Genomic DNA, 12,074 nt, shown 5'->3' on the forward strand with positions numbered 1-12,074 from the left:
ATTACTGAGTTTGATATTAATTAACTGCCATTTACTATTGCCAGTTTCAGGCTAAGTTCAACTTATTCATTATAAATAAGTCCATTTAAATATTTCCTATTAAATATATAAGTTTAAATAAGAAAGCACCTACCATTTTGTTCTAACTTTTCATGACTCTCTTTTACCAATCCAAATTGACCTGTTATTGTGGCATAGTATTTCTCAACTTCATTCAGTTGCTTCTGATGATCTCCTTTAGCCAGAAGATGTAACTGGAGTTTTTGTTCCTATTTTGAAGAGTTATTTTAAATGTTATACATATATAAAATATACAAACATAGTACACATATTTACTAATCGTATATAAAAAATTACTGTTTTTTAATATCTGTTGTTGTTAGCATAAATATGTCATGAAAAAGTACTCTCTGATTACACCACACGCAGGAAATGTTTGTTAGGACACATATCTAAGTCTAGGTAAAATTAAAGCATTTTTCCCCCCATAACAAAACAGTCACTTAAGGTTATATTTCCCTTGTTTAAAATTTCTTTTTCAAAGTCAACTGGTTATTCACAGGAAAGTTAACTAGTTCAGTCCAGTACTAAGCAAAGTGGGAGGAATATTATTAAAGCAATACTCTTGATAATTTGGGAAATACATTTTTTCCCTCTAAATTTGCTGGCATAATCATTATCAAAACTTGGGTAATTTTTCCGAGATTAATTTTAATGAATATAGTACCTTCTCACTGCATTAAAAAATGGAATCATGAGAACAATATCTATCAGTGACAGGGAGGCAATATAGTACAGTAAAAAGTTTCCTTTAGCTGGGAGACAAAATTGGTAAAAACTGGACCCTATATATAATATAATATTGGCCTTCACTTTTCAGCTAAAGGAACTTGTTTTACTATACTTAGAAAAATTACTTAAACTTTTTTAAAAGAAATATTATGTTAACAGAATCAGTAACATTTTTCAAAGGTTTTGATCTTGACTTGGCATTAGCAGAATCACTGGTTGGTTTCACAACTTTCATTCATTTCTGCCACATGCTTCAGTTTCTACTGAGAGGTAATAAAGTGTAGGCCATCAACTGGTACAGAGTAATTATTTTCTGAATGAATTGTTGTTGTCCATAGAGTTCCAACAGTGGTAATCTGTTAGATTTTCCTGGCCAGCTTCTATTTCCTTTACCCAACAGCAACACAATTTCAAGTACTTACTTGAAATACTTCTTCACTACAATCTAGTAGGACTAAAATTCAGGGGTCCTACTCTTCCCTAGTTAACTGTAGGGCATATTACCCAAAATAAACCAACTGATTTCTACTTTCTTAGAATTTGAATCTTGAGTAGAAGAGACTATAAAACCAAAAAAGTTCAGTGGTGATCCTATCTAGACTGATATGAGACCTCTGTCCTGGGTTCCTATATTCTGCTGCACAGACCCTGGAATTTCCCTGGTCCTTGTTTACTTTCAAAACCATCGACTCTCTGATGGATTGTGAGTGCCTTCACTACATTTCCTTTTGCATAAGTTAACCAGAGCCATTTTGTACTGCTTAACACCAAAGTACAGGCGGTATAGTAGAGTGGTCAAAAGCTAGTCTGCCTATGTTTAAATCTTGCCTCTGTAATTTAATTGCTTTGTGACCTTGGGGAAATTATCTATCCTGCCTTTAAAACAGAGATTATAACGGTATCTCCCTCATAGGGTTGTTGCGAGGATAAGATGAATTTAATACACATAGAGCACTAAGAACAGAACCAGTCACATAATAAGTACAATATAATGTTTCGTTATTATTATTCCTTAAATGATAAAAGTGCCTTCAATAGCTTAATTTTCATCTGGAATAAGAATAGCCCTCTCTAATATTAATAAGGAACACACATTACAATTTAAGTTGTACTTAACTATATTAACTAGGCAAATCTGGTGATAATCTTCACTTTTTCAAAGATATCTTTTAATGATTTTAAGCAAAGTGATAATTTCATTGGCAACAGTTATGAAAGGTCAGTTGAAACTTTCTCCTGTGCTTTCTATAGGTTTTTCAAATTCACCACTTAGCCATTTGCATTGTGTGCAGCAGTTACAAATTCAAACAAGTTGACAAATATACTTATTCCCTGAGATCTTTTGCCTACCTGGGTAGTCACTATTATCAGTAACTAAACAATGACCAACAAAGACCCATATTCTGTTCCTCTAAAATACCACTTAATTGTCTAATCTAGAGAATTTATTCCTTTCAGCAGATGTGTAGAAATCTAATACAATTTCACTGAAAATTGGTCCAAAGATATTTTTTTCAATTCAAGAAATTATTTCCATTTTTCAATTCAAATCAATTTTTATACAGCCTTTATGAGAAAATTGTCTACTACATACTAATACATATTAATATTGTCAATGCTTACAAAGGTTAACTTATCCTGATAACTGAAAATACAGCAAAGACCAAAGTGAGTTCATAGGTATTCTCTACATAGAGCTCTATACACATTGGAGTAGTTTGTGAATACTCTATTCCAACATCCTTTACTAGAAGCCAAAGTTGAATTCAATTAAAATGCAGTTTCATTTGTTTGCATAACACAATTTTGATTTTCAAATACATTAGCCTATTCAGTGGCCATGATAAATGCTACAAAGACGTTTAAATCGCATGGCACCTATAGCTCATTAGCTCACACAGGCCTATACAGGACTGTTCATATATGAACCTAGTTGGCTGCCCTGATTTAGTTTTGACAATGAGATGAAGAGGGCCGTTGTCAAGTTTGCCATTAATTACATAACTGTCAGCAAATAGTTTAAATTCTTTGGGAAGCAACAACAAAAAGCAGATTGGTAACACCTGCCTGAGAAACCTAAGAACATTATAAAGAATAATACAAATAAATTGATGGTGTTATCATAACTTTAACATTACAAACCAAACCATAATAAAGATTATTTCATTGAAATGAGTAAGAAATAGCTAAGTATATAGTGTTTTTGTTCTTTTTACCTCTGTGGATTGGTTTAAGCTATTTTATCTTTTACACAATTTTACTACTAAATGCAAAGACTGTCCACAAGCAAATAATGTCAGGATTCATTGCTTTCCAAATATGCATGTACCTCACTTTAAACAAACTTAATCTTTGAAAATCAAGATTAGAGGAAGACAGCATATGCATAATTACGAGTTTGTGTGTGGGGGGGAGTCTAAAAGTTTACTTTAAAAGCCTCTTGAGGCATTTAAAATACAAATAATTTAAAAATAACATTTACACACAACTTTTTAGAGTTATATTTACTAATAAAAGGCATAGCTGCTCATTTCCCCTCTTTCTTATTTCCTTATAGAGACTGATTTGAAAACTTTTGGAGATAAAACTAATTTCCTTTAAAACAATTTGTTCATTACAAGTAAATTTTAGAGAAAAAGATCAAAACTCAAAAACAAGCTTCATATGTTTTTCATTTCTATTTTTGCAATTTGCCTTTCAATTTCTGTGATATGAACCCAAAATAAATTAATGGGTTATAGAACTCACTTTCTAAAAAACCTATGGCATCTTTCTTAAGATACTTTCACTTTTTTAGTCACAATATAAGATATACACTACTTAAAAAACTAAAGTTACACATACTTTGTATGTACAGATGTACATAATATCTATAATCATGAAGATTATTCCCAGACAAGCCTTCAGTCTAAAAATATTCTACTCTGAAAGAAAATATGAAGTAATTCCAAATCTGATCAAAGCTTTCAATACTGAAACTTTGTTTTAATTTAATAAAGAAAAATTTTTTAAAAAGAAAAAGAAAAAAGAAAAATAAATCCTTCTTACAAGTTTTTTCTTTAGAGGAAAGTGATATACAAAAATGAAATAAAATATAACTAAGAGATGGTTGGATAAGTTTTTACTTTGCTCATTAAGCTCTATTAGCTCTACTCAGCACAACACAGTCACCTATAATCATGAGAAAACAACAGGAAAGATTTTCATCAATGACCAAATCAGTTAATTTAATGTTCTAAAGTTGTTTTTTTTTAAATATTTTGTTACACTGTTTTTATTGGTAATGATCAGTGTAATCATTTGTTCAAGAGAAGGTTTGGGTACTTTTAGAGATAGGTGAATATTTCCATTCATAATTGTATTAATTTATCTAGAGACATTCTACCACCTCTACATGAAAATCACCTAACTGAATTTCCACAAGACAGAAATTTACTAGTAGTTAAGATCTTGCCTATAGGAGATCATGAACTTCTTTTAAAATGTCTTAATACTATTTTTTAAACTATTTCTTTTGGGACACTTTATCAATTGCTCCTGCTTTGACACAAATCTTGTTCCTGTCCTGCACACAGAGTCAAATAATGTAAAAGAAGAATGTGCTGATTTGAATAAAATTAACTGAACTACTTACTTAATACTGTATAGCACTTTTGAATACAGAAAAGGTCACCTGAATTATATAAGAGTAATGCAAAAAAAAATATAAAAATGTTTAGAAAAAAGATTATTTTAGACTTTTATACCAATCATCTAAAATACATGTAATATGCTGCCAGAATGGGCATAAAATATTATGCACATAGCAATATATAACATTATTTTAATACAAAGTGATTTATTTAATGCTTTGAACTGTCAGAAAAAATATAGTAACTATAACTCAAAAATCATTTCAGTAGGTTCTTAAGACACTTAATTCACAGTAACAAAATGCTCAAAAGTGACCAAAAATTATCATTAGTATACTGCATGTTTCCATTTTTTTTAATTATAAGTATCTATCTGATGAAATTTTAAAGTGGAATAAAATAACACATTTTTATGTTGCCTTTGATCTTTAACTTGTAGCCTTATCTCCCAGGTCAGAGGGTACATTATTCAATTTCACTATATTTTGTGTAAAACCACTGTAGCGTTGAAGATGACTTTCAGTACAAATGTCATGGTACTTAAAGCTAAACCAGAATCTAGTTTTTCAGCTCCTTAATTAAAATCATAGTTTAAAGTAGTCTGATAATGTTATCTTTAGTCTTTCCAGTTGAACAGCAACAGAATTTTCACATCTTTTATTCAATCAAGCCTAGCAATCTTTCCATGGCTCTTTTATTTTCCAACACACCAAAACAATTCAAGAGGCAAAATACTTACTTTATATTTATGTATTCAATGTCATAAGGAGTGATCTTTCATTCCCTACTCCTCATAGATATAAAATATATATATATAAACCTTACTCAAAAATTAATTTTACTAGCCTTACAGTCTGTTCCAAAGAAGGAAGAATGAACTAGTGTAAACCCACCCAAGAAGCCCTCTGAAGATACAAAGTGGATATGGGAGAATTTTGTTCAATCAAAAATACAGAGAAAAAGAATTCTGAATCAAATAGGGATATAAAGAGAGATATCAAACTAAATATTTCATAAAATGTTATGCTTGTAAAAATGAAGATATTAATTGTAATATACCATAGAAAGAAGGATGCACAACAAATAAACGGGCTGAACAGTAAAGGAGGAGAACCACATCCCCAGTGTGGTATTCAAATGCTACTTCATATTTCTTCAATTGTTTAGGCTATAAGTAACAACTAAATGTTTACATAAACACCTAGAAAAGACATCATTAAAGTAAGAGCTTTCAGAGTTTTATTTTTACTCCTTTGTGGTTTGATTTTGGCGTAAGACCTCTACCAATAACTGGGAACTGTGTTAAATTTATTTTATAATATATAAACACTATGTTAGCTAGAAATAAATTTGTGAAGTAAGTTCATTTAAGCTATGTCTGAAATTGTAATTCAACCCTTTAAAGGGGATATTAATATCCAGTTTCAACTTTTTTTAACTATAAACGTCACATTAATATTGCCAAAAATACTGTGCACATTATGTACTAATCTGGGGTGGTTAGGTATGTATTTTGAAATCTCCTTACCATTTCACTTACTTTCTTCTGTAAAGAATATTTAGAAACCTTGAAAAAACAAGGGGAAAAATCTCATTAAAATTCTTCAGTTATTTCCTACAAATTCCTCCTGATATTAAAATTGCATATTATAAAAAGTGGCATTTATCTTCTATGCACTATTTTTTCCAGTAACATTTTTTTCAAAATGTTATTTACCATTAACTTTCTTCCTTATCAAAAATAATATATTCATTTACTTATTCAACACATGTTTACGGAGCACCTACTATATGCCAGCCACTTGCCTAGGATCCTGGGATACAACAGTAAACAAAACAAAGTCCCTACCTTAACAAGCCTTCTGTCTAGTGGCGGTGGTGGCAGACATACAATAAAATATAAGTAAAAGTACAGAAGTTAGAGAGTGACAACCACTATCAAGACAAATAAAGCAAATGGGATACCAAGAACACTCCAGGAGAGTTTGCTACTTAATTGCTACTTAATTTCTTCTTTGAAGAAAATTTGATAAAATAGAAAAGCACAGGGAAAAAACACTGTTTTAAACAAATCATCTCACAATGCAGAAATAACAATCATTAATACAGTGGTACTTCCAGATAGTTTTCTATGGATTTATACTTTAAAAGAGAGCCAGTGGGGGTAGAATAATAATATATGTACTATTTTGTAAACTATTTTCACTTAATATATAGCAAATACTTCTCTATTACAAATTAATCCACAATGCAAGTTTTTAATGGCTACAGATTATTCCACTGTTTAACTTTATACCACAGTTTATCAAATGACTCTCATTTTTATAGATATACCCAGTTTTCAGTTTTACCGAAGTATTCTGAAATAAACGTGCTGTACCAAGAAAACTCTGTAGTTACTCTTTTTAGCAGGATAAATTCCAAGAAGCAGAACTCCTAAGATTTGTTCATTTTTATAGACTTTTAACAATTCTTATTATACACATAGACCTCTAAACGGTGGCCCAAGCTAAACTCTAACTAGCCATGTATGAGTGCAAATTTGCTTAAACCCATCAAATATTGGTTAAAATTTAAGCAAAAATTCAGTAATTACTTCACATTTCCTATGAAAATTTTTTAGCATACTGCCTTGAACAAGCTGATAATTTTATTTCATTTTGGTTGAATGGGTTCTGTGTGATTCATTTCTTCAACAAAAATGCCGAATGCTTACTGTAAGTAAAGCACTTGATGTAGACATTGGGGATACAGTATTGGACCAAAAACTTCTGTACAGCTTAAATTCTGGGGAATGTAAATAATAAGCAATATAAATAAGTTAAAGTAGTCTATTCGATATTGATAAGTGCTTAAAGAAAAATAAATCATGGAAAGGGATTACATAGGATGACCAGGAAAGTCCTTTCTGAGACAGCACCTTCTGAGTAAAGATTTGATAGAAAGTAAGGAAGAGTATTCCAGCAGGCTCGGAGCTATAAGGTGGGAAAATGTCTGGGGTATTCAAAGAACAGCAAGGAAGCCAATGTGGCTGGAAGGCTTCAGTAAGCAAGGAGAAGCACAAATTGAGTTCAGAGAAGAGCAGGAGAAAGAGGCAGGGGAGGGCCAAATTTTGTAGGTCTTGTAGTGTATGATAAAGACTTACACTGAATAAGACAGGAAGCCACTGAAGAGTTCCAAGCACACACGTGGCACAGCCTGACTTCCTTTTTAAAAGGATCACTCTATTATGTTAACACTGAAGGAGAACAGGAAAAACACTTAATAAACTACTGCGATTCAGATGGAAGAGGATGATGAAAGAGAACTGGTGTTAGTAATGGATGTAGTAAGAAGTGGTCGGATTCTGGACATACTCTGAGGGAAAAGCTGAAAAAATTTTGCAGTAGGAAGAAGGGAGCCGTAATTAACAAAAAAAGAAAAGATAAGTTAGTTTTCAGGAGGCAGAGATTTTAGGAACTTGGTTTTGAACAGGTCAAATCTGAGAAGACTGTTAAGACACCTGACAGTCAACGCAGGCTGGATTTGGGGCTGGAGATATACATTTGGAAGCTCTCTACATGTAGATCCCATTTTAAAGAAATGAGACAAGATGAGATCAGAGTATTTTTTAAGACATACAGAGAAAAAAAAAAAAGTAAAAGGATAGAGGTCATCTAGAAAAATAAGGGGGAAAAAAGAGACAAAATTTAGAAGACTTTCAATCTAATCCTGAATTTATTATCTGCTACTGTGATGGTTAACATGTCAACCTGGGCCAGCGGTGCCCAGATTCAATATTATTTCTGAGTGTGTCTGTGAGGGCTTTTCTAGGTGAGATCAGCATCTGAAGCAGTGGACTCAGTAAAGCAGATTACCTTCCCATAATGTGGGTGGGCCTGTTGAGGACCTGAGTAGAACAAAAGGCAGAGAAGCAGGATGAATTCACCCTATTTACTGAGCTAAACACTGATCTTCATCTGCCCTTGGACTGAGATTTGCACCATGGATTCTCCTGTTTCTTAGACCTTGAGACTCAGACTGGAATTAAATCTCCACCTTTCCAAGTCTGCAGCTTGCAGACAGCAGATCATGGCAGTTCTCTGCCTCCACAATTGTGTGACTGTGTGAGCCAACTCCTCACAATAGATAGGTAAACATATATATATATATATGCTGCATTTCTCTTCCTCCCTACCTCTTTCCCTCCCTCCCTCCCTCTCTCCCCCTCCTTCTCTCTCCCCCTCCTTCTCTCTCTCTCTCTCTCTATATATATACATCCTATTAATTCTGTTTCACTGGTGAACCCTCACTGATACAGCTACCATGAACCACTAAAATTGATACACATAGAGCAAATTTACCAAATTATTTCAGGTCACTGTTTTTCAAATATTAATATCCCTGCATTTTATTCTTTCTGAACCATTATTCACAGCTCTATTTTGTCAATACCTCTAGAGCACTGCCCAACTTCGTCATTTTAATATTTCCTTTTAAAATAAAAGATGAAGCAAAAATCCTACTAATTTGAAATTCAAGGCTCTCAGGAAAAAGTACTAAATCATGTAATATATGATATATGAATTTTTGTCAGCTTCACTTTGCTAGATTACATGTTTAATGGTGTTTTACTGACATAATGCTAAAATACCAAATTACTTTTCAAGCAATACTAAGTTACTTTACCTGTAATGCCTTTAATGTTTCCTTCAATCCTTCTATTTCTTTCTCTTTTATTTCTGTAGCAAGTTGATATTTTCCCTTTAAGTAAAAAATATACTTCAGGACTTCACAAAAGTAAATGACATTATTAATGGGGAAAACTTAAGAGCTGAAAAACCAAAATCTCTAAACCTAATACTTCATAGACTTTAAACTTGTATCTGTACTACAACTTACATTTCTAATGATTTCAAAATATCATAATATTACATGTAAGAGTACAAATACCATAATATTACATTGTCTATGTAAGAGTACAAATACCATGAAAAGGAAAATCTCATTGTAACAATAAGTCATTTTATCAGTAGAGCATTCCTGAGAACTTACAGACACTATTTAATTATTTAATTCACATAGCTAAAATAAATATATTCTAATTGAGACACAAGTACATTTGTCTTATAAATATGAGTATGAAAAAAATTTTAAAACAAAGTCTTTTGCCAAACATAACTATAAATTATTAATATTATAAATGGCATGTCCTTTGACATAATAAAAAATGTATTAACTATTAAATAGAGAAATATTCAATACCAGATGAAGTTCTAAAATTGTTCATTTATGTATTCTTTTCCAGTTGATCGGCATGCAAGTACAAATCATCTTATTGTTTTTTAAAGAGGTAATTTCATTGAAAAGACACTAAAAATATATTATACTTAATAGAAACATTGCAGTAAAGTAGAAAGAGCATGAATTTAAGGGTTGAAGAGATCTGGGTTCCAGTCCCAACTTTACCACTTCAAAACGAGAGCTTCAGCTTCAGCAAGTCATTTAAATCTTACTAGGCCTCAGTATTCTCAACTGTAAAAATAATAAGAGCTCCAGTAACTTGATTATCTCATGCCCTTTCTGTTTCTAAGATTTGAAGAAATTAACAGCCTCCATTTGTTTATTATTTATCATTACAATTGATAATTAAATTATTTAACTATGCTTGAAATCGTTAAAAAAATTAATACATACCTTTTCTTCTTCCAAGGCACACATCTTCACTTGGAACTGATAAAGAATTTTAAAAATTAAAAAATAGGTAAGTAAAATGCTACCAGTGATTTACACCAGTTAGCGAGACTATAGAAATGTTCTACATGTCTATATTGTTTGCACTTAATACAGTGTGATTATGCTATTTTTCCATTGAGAAAATAAATAATAAAAGATAAAAAAGGGGAAAAAAACACCAGTCACCAAAGGAAATGAACAATTCAGTCACATGATAAGAGCGCCAGTCATCCTTGAAAATTTAGTCTTTCCCTCCCAATTTTTTTCCTTAAATGTTTCAATATTTTGCTGTCTACTCATAAATAATAACATGCAACATTTTCTGAAGGCATACGTTTATGAAATTGGATATCATTTATATTTGCATTGACAGTATTTTCTGACATTTTATAAAAATGCATGTGGCAGTCTACTACACAAAGACATTTTAAAACAGAAAAACTAAAGTGAACTTGCCAAAGGAAGCTAGTTAAATAGTCCAAGCAACACAAGGATACAAGGCAAAGGTGTCAAGAAATAAACTTTTTCTATGGAATTTCTCCATTTCATTTTCAATATTACTCACTTACATTCAAGTGAGTAATTTTACATTACATTTTTTAAAGAAAAGAAGAAACAAACAACATATTAAAAAAAAAAAAAAAAAAGCTGGGGGGAAGAAGCCAACAGCACTTTCTCCTCTCTCCTTCAGATACCTGGATGTTCTTATCTTGCCCAGAGTCCCCTGCGGTAATAGAGACATAGAATTGCTCTCTCCTAAAGAATACTATGTTGTACATTTGGCTTCTGCTTCTTTACCCTTCAATTAAAACTCCCATAACCGAGGTAAAGCCAATTTTAGACTACAGGAAGAAGTTATCACCTACTTATACAAATCCAAACTACAGTATAAGTCGCCAATAACCTTAATCCACTAGTGATTTAAGTTATATAGGTTTATCTCTTTTTACGCATTCCTTTCTAAACATACACACTTGTATGGAGATGAAAACTAAACAGGGGAGGAAAACAGAAGAAAAATGGTGATGCTGGCATGACTGTAAAGAAAAACACTTCCAGAGTATATTTTCCATAAGCACATTTCTTACACTTGTATTTTAGAGAAATTTGAGGTAGTAAAGATGAGTTATAGAATTCAAAATAACCAGAGTTGCTATTCATTTCTTTAAAACATTTTTCTTTTATTTTTTTTCTATTTTTCTACTGGTCTTTCTTAGTTGCTGATGGTTAATATTTATGGAGGTGCATGATAATCACATTGCTTCATCCTTTACATCTCCTTACTTGCATCTCAGCTTTTTATCAGCATTATAATTCTGGCTTGGGTAAAAAATTGCGGAAAAAATTAAGATCCTAGGATACACTAATTAAAGAGAGGGAAGAAGGGAGAGAAAGAGCAAGAACACATATCACTAACATATTTTACTTAGGACAAATGAAAACATATCTCCAAGAAAACAGTTCTCCCAATTTCTCTCCTTAACTAAATCATTCTGCTACATTATACTCTTTATTATCAGTTGTGATTCAAAACAACTTTATTCATTTTCTGCTTCCAATAATATCTTTTTTTGTCTTCATTGAGTAGGGAGAACAATTTGTCATAATATTCATGGGAAGTGAGCAAAGTGCAATATTTAAAACTATAGGGTTTGTCTGAAATTTTTGAAATTACCTGCTTTTTAAAAACTGCCATTGCTTCTTTGTGTTGCTTTGCTAATGTTTCCTTTTGATTCTGAAGAGTTTCCTATTTTAAAAATTATGAAAAGTTAAAACATAAATTCTACCAACTCTTTTGGTTTTAAATTTTAATTGAGTTCACAATTTAAATAAATGTTAAACATATTAATTACACATATCTTATGCTCTTGAAATGCAACTTAAGCCAATTTTATGATGTTTTAACTGTCATGGACTCAGTACACAATAATGTTG

At 31.6% G+C, this 12,074-nt stretch overlaps 1 protein-coding gene across 1 annotated transcript in view; it reads right to left on the reverse strand.

Moving 5' to 3' along the window:
- Positions 1-12,074, reverse strand: part of CCDC73 (coiled-coil domain containing 73) — a 77,148-nt gene that overhangs the window by 39,125 nt on the left and 25,949 nt on the right. The window contains 5 exon segments of the mRNA XM_032488414.1: positions 134-269; positions 5,953-5,991; positions 9,093-9,167; positions 10,101-10,136; positions 11,815-11,886. Of these exon segments, the coding sequence (XP_032344305.1) occupies positions 134-269; positions 5,953-5,991; positions 9,093-9,167; positions 10,101-10,136; positions 11,815-11,886 (358 nt within the window).

The sequence above is a fragment of the Camelus ferus genome, chromosome 10 (assembly GCF_009834535.1).
Source record: "Camelus ferus isolate YT-003-E chromosome 10, BCGSAC_Cfer_1.0, whole genome shotgun sequence".
NCBI lineage: Eukaryota > Metazoa > Chordata > Mammalia > Artiodactyla > Camelidae > Camelus > Camelus ferus.